At 41.4% G+C, this 14,735-nt stretch overlaps 2 protein-coding genes across 2 annotated transcripts in view; one reads left to right on the top strand and one right to left on the bottom strand.

The window, feature by feature from the left end:
• The window catches only part of spock2 (SPARC (osteonectin), cwcv and kazal like domains proteoglycan 2), a 29,019-nt gene extending 19,942 nt beyond the window's left edge, over positions 1-9,077 (top strand). Inside the window, exons 3-10 of the mRNA XM_020630931.3 lie at positions 1,074-1,188; positions 1,551-1,656; positions 3,910-4,018; positions 4,192-4,326; positions 5,123-5,341; positions 6,421-6,483; positions 7,383-7,514; positions 8,076-9,077. Coding sequence (XP_020486587.1) covers positions 1,074-1,188; positions 1,551-1,656; positions 3,910-4,018; positions 4,192-4,326; positions 5,123-5,341; positions 6,421-6,483; positions 7,383-7,514; positions 8,076-8,221 — 1,025 coding nt within the window. The 3' untranslated portion in view covers positions 8,222-9,077. The remainder of the gene's footprint in view (positions 1-1,073; positions 1,189-1,550; positions 1,657-3,909; positions 4,019-4,191; positions 4,327-5,122; positions 5,342-6,420; positions 6,484-7,382; positions 7,515-8,075) is intronic.
• Positions 9,078-11,195: 2,118 nt separating this feature from the next.
• tysnd1 (trypsin like peroxisomal matrix peptidase 1) lies at positions 11,196-14,504 on the bottom strand. Its single transcript, XM_065959513.1, has 5 exons — positions 14,438-14,504; positions 13,192-14,337; positions 12,321-12,451; positions 11,997-12,182; positions 11,196-11,794 (listed from the first exon to the last, which is right to left on the bottom strand). Exons 2-5 carry the CDS (start codon positions 14,268-14,270, stop codon positions 11,592-11,594), a joined length of 1,599 nt encoding a protein of 532 aa, XP_065815585.1. The 5' UTR covers positions 14,271-14,337; positions 14,438-14,504; the 3' UTR covers positions 11,196-11,591.
• Positions 14,505-14,735: the final 231 nt, after the last annotated feature.

Genomic DNA, 14,735 nt, shown 5'->3' with positions numbered 1-14,735 from the left:
CTGCACTGTTTCCCAGTCAGAGCAGTCAGTCAGTTATACAACCAGCTCAGCCTTGACAGAGGGGGGTGTATTGTTTTGGATTTGTTTCTTAAATCAGATATCTGTCGGTTCGCTTCGATAATCCTGCGATGTGGGCAGCATTAATGTATTCAGCCACTGGAGAGGACAAGAGCGGAGAGCCTAAGCCTGACTGATAAATTATAACAGTGCCATAAAACAGGATACAGTAAGAGCAGGGGGGAGGAAAACAAGCATCTCTGTGAATAAGCTGTATCTCTGTGCACTGTACTGATGGATAGCATAGGTGAATAAAGGCTGGGGGACATGAAGGGAATGTAGTGTGACATCCAGGTCGGGTTCCCAGAAGCCTGCTAGGAACAGACAGCTGTGACATATGAGTGTGTGTGTGGGGCCTTGACACACAGTACAGCATTAGCTGCTCGCAGAGAGCGTGATGGATGGCGCAGGGGGAGCTAGCGATGTAGGCTATCGCTAGCCAAGTTTACATATTAGGAGGTCACCTAAATCAGACCTTTATATTGGCAGTCTGTTAGTTGACAATTGGGCCCTTCAAAAATGCCTTTTGAGCCCTTAAATCAAAATAACAGGTATGAATAAGTGCATTGGAAATAGTTATTTCTGTCAATTAGAGGCGTTGTTTTTCACTACATTGTTGGATTATTAGTAGATCATCATGTTATTATCAAGCCATTAAGCCTATTCCTTTGTTGGGTTTTAAAATAGGCAGAGATGATTATTTTGTTAAAACTAAAAATAATATTTACATTATCACAGCAAACCTATCTGATTAACGCTGTCATAAGGTCTTCTAATTTGAATGCTCAGAAATGGTACCTCACTCCCAGTATAGCACGAAATGCCTCAAGGTGTATATTGAGACAAACTTTTCTGCAGTGGTCTAAATATTTAGACTGACTCTTAAGTTGTTCTGAAAAAAAAACCAAACAGATTTGGGATTTGAGACTTGTAGTAAAGTCGAACAATGGGCAGAGACTGATGCAGAAAAAGGTGAAAAGCGAAGGTGCATTTAATTTTCTATTTTTTTTCCCCAGATGTAGACACCACCAAGGACCCCTGTCAAAAGGTTAAGTGCAGCCGACACAAAGTGTGTATCGCCCAGGGCTACTCGAGAGCGGTGTGCGTCAACCGCAAGAAACTTGAACACAGGTGAGTGTGTGCAGCCTCAGGCCAAGAGCTGACTAACTCCCACAACACACACATCATCAAAAAATCTTTCATGTTAATGCACACTTACATGAGGTCAACACAGCAGTAAAGTTTGCAGTAAATGGATTGTGCTGCTTTTGCATCAGTTTCCCTGTCAGCCATAACTGTATTAATAAAACCTGTGTGTGTCCCGGTGCAGTAAGACTGCCTGCTGTTTAATGATAAGCTCATACATTCACACCATGTTGAGGAGGGCTGTTTTTTCCATGTCCAGGTGTGCCTGGACTTTGAATTAGCTAAGCAGTTGTCGTGTCAGCTGGACATATAGAGGCTGAAGTGTTTGTACCTCCTTTGTCCTGCAGACTGAAGCAGCCGGCTCTCAGGTCTCCTGATGGAAACTGTCAGCCCTGTCCCATCTCCTCCACCGGGCCTGTGTGCGGATCAGACGGACACAACTACGCCTCCAAGGTACACTGAAGCAAATACATAACCATATTCTGTAATATTGAGTTATATGCTTGTATGGGTATGTATCTCAATTAAGTTAAATAAAACAGTGACGTTATTTCAATATACAAGTGCCCACTTTTCATCGAGGGTAGATTAAAGGACCAATATGTAAAATATCTATTGAATGAAATCATTAAATTACCTTTCTTGAAACTATTGCAGATATAACCTAAAAAGCCTCAGCATTTTTCTAATAAGCTGCATGACCAGAAATGAGGTGAAAGTAGGATAAATATTGGAGATGCTTTTAAAAAATGGAGAGCGTTTAGAATGCATAGAGCTGGCTAAACACTGAAGCTTCAGTGTCTGCCACATTGCAACCTACATGAACAGCTCTAGGGAGGAGGGGACAGAGGGAAACAGTCCTGACATAAAAGAAGGATTTTAAGACTTAATTTTCAATTACAGATAGGCATCATTCTTAAACTCAGTCTTAACCAACATCCCTGTAATGACAATCCATGGAGTGCAAATTAAAGAAATAAACCTAAGGGGAAGAAATAAAAAAAAAAGAATACTGTTATTCTTTGTCTTCTTTGACAAAATACATGAATTGACATCCAGTTGCTCACACAAACGTAGTAGAAAAAGAATGCAAGCTAGAAACTGAAGAAGACAATCTGTGAGAGGTTAATTGGCGACCTTCTTGCAAACAGTGTTTAATTTAACAGTTAAAAAGACAGAATTTTGCCTCAGGAGTTGGTGAAAGGCCAAACACCCAGCTGGCAATCTGCGTCAATTTAATTTCCCTCACATTTATTGGACAGCTCGTTCATTGTAAAGATAATAAAAGTATTTCCGTGAGAAACACAAAGTTGGGTTACCATCAACTAGCAATAATGAATAGAAGTCAAGATAATTTTGGCATGAGATTGGCTTATGGTTGCCAAACATGCTTACTTCTAACCCACAAAAGGTTAATGTCTAACAGGTTTAGAATTTTTACATTGTGTTGATGTCAACGTTATGATGTCCAACAGAAGTTTGGTTTCTATTACGATTCCCTTTGAGTTAATGTTGATCGTTTTTGAAAGACTCTACTTGTGTACTTGGCTTGGAAGATGTTTGATTTTAGTTACATAATAACAAAACATAAAACCTAGTACATGTCAATATCAGCTGTTGTTGGTATTCTATGTTACAGTATATTGATGTTGTCATGAAACGTTGTCCTGACGTTGAGTTTTGGTTGTCTGGTATTAGAATCCTCAGTCACCCAAATATTTACACCTAAAGATGTAGTTAGCCAGCCGGGCTGATCTGAAAGAAAAGGGAAGACTGGACCTAGATTGGCTGGATTGGAAAAACACAACAACACAACATTTGCTACAATTAGAACGGTTTGCTTCGATGTATGCGTCTCTGTTCGCTTAATGAGGTACTAATTTGTCAATCTTTTTGTTTGCAGTAAGTTTCTGTAGCAGAGATAGTCAAAAACAATCAAGGTTTAAGTTAAACATATGGGAATATATTCTTTCAGTGTAATGAACCTGTGCATTTCTCTAAAAAAGAAAATGAGTGTCAGTAGAAATAATCACTGGGTGTAGGTGGAGGGTGCAAATCGTTGGCAGTGAAGCTGTGCAGCGTCCGCCTGGAGAAAGAGTGAAAATCATGCTCATGTAGGTGTGGATTCAGCTTTACATACTGAATGTTCTGCATGCCTTATAATAACATATGTCAGTGAAAACCGCTAAAATAATCTTGCCATTAACAAACATAGGTGATACTGACAGACACAAACTATTAAGAGCATATGTTAAATATAATGTGCATCAGTGAGGTGCTGGTATGTGTATTCAGAGACTTGCTAACATAATGTTCTATGCATCGGGGGTACAGTGACATACAGCATGCACACCCAGAGTTTAGTAGTGTAAAGAGGCTCTCAGGGGCGGGGGGGGGGGGGGGAAGAGACTAAGATCCATGGCAACACAAGGACCGATTGGTGGCTTGTGGTGACAGAATCCCATGTGTTTATTGATTTATGCTCTGTCTTTTGGATCACTATTTGTGACCTTGCGTGCAGGCAGAGGTTGGAAAACGCATTCAGGAGCAAGTCTGAGATATGAATTAAGGCGTGTAGATGGTCACCTCATGAATATTTGATATGTGTTGCGGTAATAACTCATTTTTCACCGCCTTTGTGTCCCTTTGTTGAAGTCACTGGTGTGGATGTGTGAGTGCTTATTGATGTATGCATTTGTGTTGCAGTGCAAGCTGGAGCAGCAAGCATGTCTTACTGGGAAGGATCTTACCCTGAAGTGTTCAGGTCTGTGTCCTTGTCCAACAGCTGCCCCTACATCCAAGGAGAGTAAACATGGTAAGATCAAACACGTGGCAAAAGGAAATGTAGTTAGGGTGAATTTATTTTCAATCACTGCAAGACCAGGCTTCCCATTTATGTTTTAATTCTGTATTTCTTCTTCACGCACGATTTTTACAACATTCATCATCATAGCAAAATATTTTTTCCTATCTCTCTGTCCTCCACAGAGAGCTGCACCGGACAGGATCTGGCTGATCTCGGGGAGCGTCTGAGGGACTGGTTCCAACTCCTGCAGACCAATGCCAAGCAGAACAACAATAGCAAGCCTGGGGCAAGAACCACTGCAGCCGGCACTACATCAGGTTAGAGCTACTACTAAATGAATCCTTACTGCATTGAGAGAGGTTTACAATACTTAAGTTACAGGCAGTAAACTATAAACAATGTCTCAACAAGGTGTCTAGTCTTCTATTATATCTCTGTAGACAATGGATGTTATTGCCCTGGAGTAACTGCTGACATTGGGATTATATGCTACAAAACACTTCATGTGTAATGTCACAAAACTCATTGGTGCCACAGAAGAAAAAAAAAAAGATTGGTAGTCTTTTACAAGGCAACATTAATAGAACAAGGCTCTTGCGACATTCGGAAAAGTAAAAGGGGGAATGGGAGAAATAAATCCTCAGGAAAAAATTCTTTATGGTCCTGCTAGTGCAGCTTCCATCATCTTGATTTCTGTTGCTCTCACTAGAACATTTTACAAAGAAACCAATGGATTTCAATAACATTGTTGAAAACTTTTACAAGGCTGGACAGTAATACTTTTGGATGGCTCAGGATACTATCGCAACCCAAACTCGGAGGATATTGAGCTATAAAACAACAGTAAATGAACATCAGATTGGCAATAAATTAGTGCCTGAAAAGCAACAAATCTTAATCAGCCTGTAAAGTCTAGATGGAAAATGCTAGTAACTGCTAAATCCCCATTTTTAGGGAGGAACAGTCATTTAACTGGTAACTTTATTAAGCAAATAATAGAGGAATTGCATTTGAAACAGGAGATTTTTTTTGGCAGGCTGGCATTGTTTCATTTTCCATTTGTGCAGCTGTCCCCTGATTAAAAAAAAAAAAATCAATGTTTGTTTGTTGCAGTGCTGGACAGGAGCCTGGTGGCCAGCTGTAAGGACTCTATAGGCTGGATGTTTTCCAAGTTGGACACCAATGGCGACTTGTACCTGGATCAGGCTGAACTGGCTGCCATCAACCTGGATAAGTATGAGGTCTGCATTCGGCCCTTCTTCAACTCCTGCGACTCCTACAAGGACGGCAAAGTCTCCACCGCTGAGTGGTGCCTCTGCTTCTGGAGAGAGAGTGAGTATTGTGGATGTGAGGTTGGTTTGTAGGCTTTGCATGTGTTTAAGGCGCTCAGCCTGCCCTCAGGTGTTGTTACCACTCTGCTCTGTGTTGGTCCGTCACTATTTGTCTCTCCACTCATCCCAGTATCCCCTTATGGGTTCAAAACGGTCAAGAAAAGGAGCTTAAAACACACCTGCTTTTCTCTCACAGCTCTCAGAGATTTTGCCTGTCAGCTAACTATTCAAGCAGAAACTAGGTCTGGGATCCAAGAGCATGTTTGTTTTTTTTTGATAAGGGCATACAAGGGAATTTATTTTTTAAATTGTTCATGGTCATTGGAAAAATTGTAGTTTTGACTGTTCATGTACCATAGTACATACACACATGGTGGACATTATCCAACAGCCTTTCTCAGAAGCTGTTGTAATATTTCCTGGTAAGAAGTTGTAAAAATGTAGGGAAGTTGATAGGCTATATTTAAAAAGCTTTTGGATAAATGAGCTACCGTGAAAAAATTGTAAAAATCTGGTATGAAATCTGGTCATACTTCAATATGAAACATAGTGACTCTGAGTGCAGCTAACATTAACATTCAGCCACTTGCTAAATAATTTGAACGTAAGCTAAACGCTGAAAGCTTATATTACAGTTCGGCAGCATTACACAATTGTAGCAGATATTCCTAGACAATGTAGGCTAATACTAGGAATTTGCTTTCAAGATAACAAAACATAGGCTTTGGTTACTAACTATCTAAACATATAAACTACGAATTTGTTACTGCTATCTAAAGAATTATAAGCAAGGGGTTGGTTATGTCCTAGCTAATAAAATGTTAGGTAACTATGTTAGCTATGAGTTTGTTGATTCCTGGCTAACAAAATGTAGGATTGGAGTTGGTTGACTACGAGCTAACAAAGGTGAATCCTTACGAGAAACTTCACAACTTGAGCTTCTTATCCTGAGTGGAATGTCAAAGGAAAGGGCCACCATGTGGAAATAATTGTTTCTGACAGATTTTGGTTTGTTATAATCAGCGTGTTGTGCCTAACTGTGCCTTGAAGTCTTTAAAACAGTGTTTTCTGCTGTTTAAGAGCCCCCCTGCCTGTCTGAACTCGAGAGGATCCAAGTCCTAGACGGTGGCAAGAGAAAGTACGGTAGGTATCTGACTTCTCATACGAGCATTTCAGCCTTAATGGATCAGTCTTTCCTGGTTGATGGTTTTTGTGGAGCAGATGACAAGCAGGAGGCAAGGATTAGTGTCTGATCTGATCGTCTTGTGGATTAGAGCTTGATACTGAAAGACTGCAAAGGAAAACAGCCATCAGTGCGTCATGATACATTTATGCATGAGCAGGGAAATATGTGAATGTGTGTGTTTGTATTTGGACTTGTGTGTAAGCATGTGTGCACCGCAGATTTTGGCTTGCTTACTGGGTTGTGAGTCAGGATTCTCCAAGGACACAGAGCAGGGGGCAGTCCGCCAACCCAACACTCACATGTTCTCATGAAAGACTGGACGGATAGTTCTGTTTTTGTCCTGGCTTATTTGCTTTTACACACACTTTTTTTTTTTTTGTCACAATTATGAAAGAAGCAAATTAAACATTTTACATCAGTACAAACCCATCCATCTGTGAAGATCACGACAGTCCGGTGTCAAAAAAGGTTAGGTTGAAGGTGCAACTACACTCTGTTGAGCCATATCCCTTGCTTTCTGCATGTATGTGTGAATACAAGATGTATTTCGTCTTGGAAATTGAAAACTTTCCAATCTTGCTTCCTCCCACGATGCCCCCAATACACCCCTAAGCTGCCCCAACATACTGCAATATGCTAGCTCAATATTTATTCACCCCCAGTTGCTCCGTGAACATATTTGTATTCATAGAATACATAATTGGCTGCCACATATGCTGCATGCATTACATCCTTTCTTGGGCTGTGTGCCATGTGCGATGAGGCATGAATCATGGGGTTTGGAGAGATTGCGTGGTACGTGAGATAAGGTCGCTTTACCATACCTGACTCTTGTGTTTTTGCGTGTGAATGCCAGGTCGATTTATCCCCAGCTGTGACGAGGACGGCTACTACAGGAAGCAGCAGTGTGAGAGGGGGGAGTGCTGGTGTGTCGATCAAAATGGAGGAGAAGTAGCCGGATCTCGGATTCGTGGCAAGCCAGATTGCGGTAGGTCCTAAAGGTTTTAGCTATCAGTATATATTAAGAAGGTTCAAATTTAAAAGCTGGAAGTTGCAAGAAAAAAAAAACCCTCAAAATCTCTGCTGTGAATTGGCCCACTTCGCCACAGCACCCCCACATGCGTTCTGCACAAGGCTTTCTTTATGTTTAAGGATTGAGGGCCCGCTGCAACATAACTCACTGCAGGGACCAGTGCCACATTCATGTGTCCGGAGTCATTTGCATTCTAAAGCCCGCCTGTCGCTGTGAGAAAAGTCTTTCAAGATAAATTAGGACTGGTTGGACTGAACCTGCGGCTGATAAGAATGAGTCCCCTGGCAAGGTTTAGAAATAGCTATTAAAATCCAGTCAAAGTCAAACACATGCCCCTCTTTTGACATTGCAGTCTATGTTTTTAAATTGATTTCAGCAGTTCTCATTGGACTCTATTAAAGTTGAGAAGAAGGCATGCTGCACAGAATTTATTGCAAAATACAAGATGGCCACAGTGGATAATTCACACCCATTGCATTCCCTCTTCCCTGCATGTTTTTCTCCACCTCTCTGCAGATGATGAAATGGCATATTCTGGTGATTTTGGCAGCGGGGTTGGATGGGAAGACGAGGAAGAGAAAGAAGCTGAGGAAACTGCAGAAGAGGCTGAAGAGGAAGAAGGAGAAGTGGGAGAGGTGGATGATGGGGGCTATATCTGGTAAAAGCCAAACATGCAGTCCAACCTTCCTGCAAGAGCGTTTCGATGGTCCCAAACACACAAACACACACATATACAGATCCTACTAAAGAGATGGATGTGATCAAGCTCACATACTCAGAACAAAAAAAAAAGCTTATGACAGGCAGGTGAGTGGGTTGTACAGGTGTGGAGAGGGAACATGCACATGTCACGGGAGTGTTTAATGTTATAGGGTGTTCTTAAACTGGGCAGGGGACGGGGAAATATCACTATCAGGATATTATGGGTCTGGAGTCCAGAAATTTGTCCCCCATACTTGTGAATCTATGTTCTCTTCTGTTGTATGTCCTTTGAACCATCTTTGAGCAGATTTAGCTGATACATAATGGAGACTTTACGCAGTTGCAGGTGCTTGCATTAAAAAAAAAAAAAAAAAAAAAGACTGGGTGCATTTCAATAGTCTAAATTTTCTTCTTTCATCTTTTTATTTCCACAGATGAACAACATTTAGATAACCAGTTTTGATTTGAGTCAGAAAACAGGTGATAAAGAGAGGAAGCCACTTTAGACTATTGAAAAGCACCCTTTGACTCTCCTGTTTTCATGTCATACGCTTCAGCTCATATGTGACAGTAGTGCTCTGTCTCATTCATGACTTATTAAAAAAAAGGTTTCTCACGCATCACTCCTTAGCTTGTAAATAATGTGTGTATCAGAAGACAGATTGTCACCTATTAGTCCCGTTATCAATGCCTTGACAGACTAGCAGAAAATGCTGCTTGGTTGACAAGTGTATATCGTATCATGATGTGGATCAATTATTGTGTTTATTAAAAAAATTAAATAAACTGGTCTATGTGGCCGAGCTGGCCACCGTACATGTGAGTCCGTGCTTTTGTTCCCTTTTGATTTCATTAACCACTAACGGTTAGGCAGCAACAGGTCGTGCTATATATATATATGAGATTAAGAAAGCGTAAGTGTGATCAGCCATGCTAGCAGCCCTTTATGTTGACTTTAGGCACAGTGGTTCTTCGAGCCAAATGCTAACATCACCATGCTAACATTCCTGCAGTGACATTGCTAACCTGTTGATTAGCAAGTCTAGGAGGAGTCTGTTAAGCCTAAGCATGCTAATGATGACTAACATACACTAACACAAACTCAACTGAGTTTTATTATGGTCACATGTTTTTTTTCTTCTTGTTGTTATTTGCTTACATGGGTTTAGGGCAGAGAGAAATTCTGACCAGATGATGAAGCTACTTCAAACGGGAAAGGATTCAAAGTGTTGAGAATTCATTCTGGGGTAACAGTAATGTCTGTGATAACAAATTAACTACTTTCATAATGAAAAAAAAAACAAGTGATAATGTAAAATAAAGACAAAGAAAAACAGATATTGTGCAATTATTACCACACACCATACTATTTTTATCCAGTATGAAAGTTTTACTCTATGTGATTACCACTAGACTGAATTATTCCTTTACTGTTTCTGCTGAAAAAAAAAGACAATCATTGGGCAATATATTTTTATCCAGGTCTGGCAGTATAGCTCTATGTACTGTCTAACATTTGTAGGTCGACCGCAGACAGAAATATCGGTCTGCCAGTTGACCTTGCTATGGAATTAGGTGCACACATAACTCCCATCCAGGAATGTATGCACTTCTGACTCTGGTGATCCTCTGCTTCCATTTGATTACCAATAGGCAGTCCTTTTTTTTTTTTTTTTTTGGTTCGTGTTGCTCCACATGTATACAAATGTCTGTGAGAAACTGAAGTAGTCTGATAATAAAAAGCTATGCTCAAGTAATGGCCTCGCTCTAATTAAACCACTAAACCAATGCCCCTAAAGCTTCTTCTGCAATTCACGATGCACAAACTAAAAGTAGGTTACAGGATGGCCCATGGAATTAAAGCATGTGTGTAATCCTTCATATCTGTAGTTCCTTTGTATTCATTGGTCTCAAGAACATTAATTCTTAAAATCTTGCTGATAGCTGTTAGAGCAACCAGTTTTGGAGGTACGAGGGATTTCTGGAACAGGAACTTAAATGTGCTAACCTTTGATACTGTTCTTCGAAAAGAAAGAAACATTTTGTGTATTCAAATAATAATCACAAACATAACAGGGAGTTATGATGCACATTTCTGCAGGGCTCGACTTGAACAATTCCAATCAAAACCACAACTGTCCTATGTTGCATGATGCATGTTATTGTCAGCGCACTTTTACTCTCACTTTACCTCATCCTGCAGTGGAGTGTAGCTCATAGCTTTGGGAAACCAGCCGAAATAAGATACAGACCTGAGTCTGCATATCAGCACTTTTAACAGCACAATGCCTATATATTAAAATCCTCAACCTCCTCAGGACATTGCTCCAGCCTCTCTACTGTGAATTATTCAGTCTGGGAACAGTGAAATAGAAACTTACAATAGTATACACCTTCATGGGAGCACTAGCCAAGAAAGCTTGTCATAGCAGTGTAAAAAAAACCTGACAGTAACCAGTCCTCTGAAATGTCATTTTCAGTTTCACATTTCAGTTATAAGGTAAATTAGTACCAGTAATATCCCAGTGGATGAATGCTTAAATATGTTAGCTGTGAGTGGGTGTGCCTGCCAACAGATGTCTGAGTACCTGATACTGACAGCAAGACTTCTGGCTACCCAAAGGGACCAATCATTTCCAGCAACCTGTCAGCCTCTTAAGCCGAATATTCCTCCTGCTTGGTGGAAAAATAAGCCATATGTAACAGGACCAGGTGTAAATCCTAACACGTGCCTCCCAGGGAAAATGTCTCATCTTGTCTTGATGCTGTAACTGTAAAGGATAAGATGTTAAATGTGAAACCCAATGGAATTTTTGTGTCTGATACCTTTGACTTCACATCGGGAAGAATATAGGAAATGAGTCTTCTCTTAGTTGAGATAATGTGGGCATTTTGTGGAAATTGTGCACAGAAATGTACCCAGGACACACTGACTTATCATCAGAATAATCGATGGTATTCATTTAATTACATGTCTGTATATTACATTTCATAAAAATAATCAAAACATTCAATGTCACTTTAACTTGCTGTTACCACCAAGAGGTCCTTTAATATTTCATATTGTTTTCTGAATGTTTCTGGGTATCATCATTAAGCATTAATGATTCTGGCTTTAGTTGCATATGCTTACTGAGATCTTTCACTTACTGTGTCTGTAACAAAGTGAGGTATGACAAAGTAAACTTTATATTACAAAATAACAGTTTTGTTAAAAACACAAACATTATATTCATTTAATTATCTAATGTAATTTTGCATAATTATCCATGCTGATTTAACCATCCAGCTTTTTTTCTGTAGCAAACCTCCTCATGAAGGAGTCTTCTGTCATAGTTTGCTTGGAGCACCTTGTAGCCTCCACACCCGTCTGACTTCTTTTTCTGCTTCGTCCAGCGCTCTGAAAACATTGACATCTCTTGTGTGGCGAAATTGCTGCAACAATCTCTGGAACACAGTCACTGGGATGATGAAGTTCAGGTGTGGGTAGGTCACTTTGGAAGCCATGTCCTTTGTGTTGCTGGACACAATACCTGCAAAACACAAAATAATGATTAGTTGTACTTTGCACTTGTCAAATTTCAAATATAGAACTGCTAAGAGAGCAGTGTGATGTTTATAAATGCCTTTTCCCTTCACATATGGTGCATGATTACAGCGAAGTAATCCGTGGTCACCTTATGCCCCCCACTGATCAAATCGAGTACATGATTTTGTAGTTGCAGGGATTCTTACCCAGCAGCTCTCCTGTGTATCTGTGCACCACAGCGCCCCCGCTGGCCCCTGCTTGTACTGCACAAGTGGTCTGAAGCATGACAGGCTGGTCATTCAAGATAATGGCTTTCGAGAGGATACCACAGGTCAGGGACGGACCACTTCTCCGACCCAACCCTCCATATCCCACCACAACAACAGACTCACCTGTGGGCAGAGAAACCTAGCTGAACATCTATTGTTTAACAGGTTTTTAGTTTGTGTAAAGATATATATCACCTCTGACACTTGATGAGAAGCAAGAATTAAGTCTACTGCTTCTGCTTAATAAGAATGTAGTCAAACCTGGACTAAAACTCTGTGCCATTTGGGGGACCACAGCATGTTTGACAGCGTCTCTCATCTGCACAAAAGCCAAATCATAGGGGGACGACGCTCTGGTGGAAAACAGCACATCACCCACAACATCAAGGACTCTGCAAGGATAGAACAGGACATATTTCAAATATTATGGTTAATTAATTGCACCTCCACTCAAGATGAAGAACAAAGTAATAAGAGCTCATCAATGACCACTTGCCAATCAAAATAGCTTAGATGTTGACATTTCACCTTGTGATAATATGTTGTAAAGTTTACATCAATACACACGTGAGTTATCTAGTGCCACACGGAAAAAAACATGACACGATTACAAAATGTAATCTGACTTTGAGGTATACGCTAAGGGTCTCAAAATCTTTTTACACAGATTAATATGATGATTACTTCTCTATCAGTCGTTCCAGTTCAAGACCTTGGTACTGTGTATGTACTGTGGCACACCAGGGACCCTGAAATCCAACTTTCTTACTGTAACTTGCCAACATTTTGAGTGAAAGGGCACCAAGGCGGTGTGAATGTGAGGAACATGATGTCCACTGTCATGTTTGTGTAGGTCATTCCAGATGTGTTTGTTCACCACCTTATTTGCCTCTATGAAGGTTTATTCTCTGGTGGGCCCACTGCCCAACAGACCTGTAGTATTGCTTAATATATAAATTATGTAACCTGAAACTTTGGTATATATGGTATTTTTTTCTAGGCTGCGTAAACATAGTGAAATGAAAATGACAGATATGACATGTTAAGCATGTTTTAAAGTATTTTGGGATACATTTTCCTGAACAATAAATGCTGTAGTTGGAAAGTACTCAGACAGTAATCGTTCTGTCACCTCTCTCTGTGATGAAACTTCAGGGTGACTGTCGACTTCCCATTGACGACATGCCGGCACGTTACAACCAGCTGAGATGTGACCACAACACCTGAGCCCCAGAACTGTCCACTGTCCACGAGGCACACAGTGGGGTATTTTAAACCTTTTGACTCCTGGGCAGTGGTGGACATGCGGAGGCCTGCATCTCCCTCGTGGAGCCACACATCTCGAAGTGGATCTTCAACGCTCGCGCAGCAGATGATGTTCTTGAAGATCGACTGAACGGAGCAGACCAAAGTGAGGCCTATCCACTCGTTTGCCTTCCAGCCAAAAGGAGACACAATGAGCCCGACCAGGCGCGCCTCGTCAGCACCTTTCACCGCAAACACGCCTCCGCCCTCCGTGCCTGGCAAACACCGGGCATCCGTGAGGATGACGGCGTTGTCATCTCCGGCAAGGTTGCTGACGATGCCTCGGCTGAGGGTGCTGATGAAGAGATCCAGGCAGAGGGAGCCAAAAGGCGAGCCGCATGCAACGACGGGGCATCCTTTCTGGAGAGAGGAGCCAGTCTGCCAGGGTACGAGCCGACGTAAACTTTGACTGCTGTCTGCCACTTCACCGGCTTTGAGCACAGCGAACCAGCTCAGGAAGTGAGCATCTCTAATCAGAATCTCGTCCTCTTCGTCGCCATGGAAACGCCACTGGTCAGCCTCTTGGAAAACTGCCCGGAAAGCCTGTTTGAACTCCAGGCAGTTCACCAGCATCAGCAACTCAGCTGCAGCCTCCCTCCGTTGTGTTGTTGTTCTTCTGGAGGGTGACAAGGCGTCTCCATGTGCACGGTGGCCGGTGTCCAAATCCCGTCCTGCAGAAAGGCTGACTCTGATTTTGAGTTTGTCACTGAAGCTATGAGGGGACAGGACCCTGAGGTCTTCGGACAGGGGCTCCTTTTTGTCTTTAATGAAACGGGAAAAAGGGAGCCCGTTGCATATGACTGTTCCTGATGGAGGATGGACGATTACTCCGCTGCAGCTCACGACTTTCTCAGTCTCAAACACGTTGACAACACAGCAACACCTCTCCACCTCTTTAACCTCCATGTTGTTAGCAGTGCAGGTGAACTCTACCCATGTGTCGACAGCGGCAGCAGCTTTGAGGACATTCAAACTAAAAAAAAAAAAAGTTCAGTTTATTATTAAAAACAACCACAGACCTCTTGTGTGACAAGAAAGCAGACGTCCATATTGGAAAGACGTAACAGACTGACTTCAGGATTTTTAAAGTAACGTTTTTCCTCGTTATTAGTCTTCACAGTGGTGTTTTTTAAGTGACATGGGTTGTCGTCTAACTTCCTGGTTGAGTCTCATTGGTGCACGAGCAAACGTGCCAGAGCAGACCGATTGATGTGATTGGTCAGAATGAACCAATGCGGAGGGACAAGGAGGCGGGACTAAACCTCAGTAGCCTGCTTTAGTTCAGAGGCTTCACTATGCACCTTTGGCGTTTAAATAAGTGTTACATTTTCTGGGAATATGAATATAATAATAAACAAATAAAATAATAAA

Source organism: Labrus bergylta, chromosome 10 (genome assembly GCF_963930695.1).
Source record: "Labrus bergylta chromosome 10, fLabBer1.1, whole genome shotgun sequence".
Classification (NCBI taxonomy): domain Eukaryota; kingdom Metazoa; phylum Chordata; class Actinopteri; order Labriformes; family Labridae; genus Labrus; species Labrus bergylta.
This window is presented reverse-complemented; position numbering and strand designations above follow the sequence as displayed.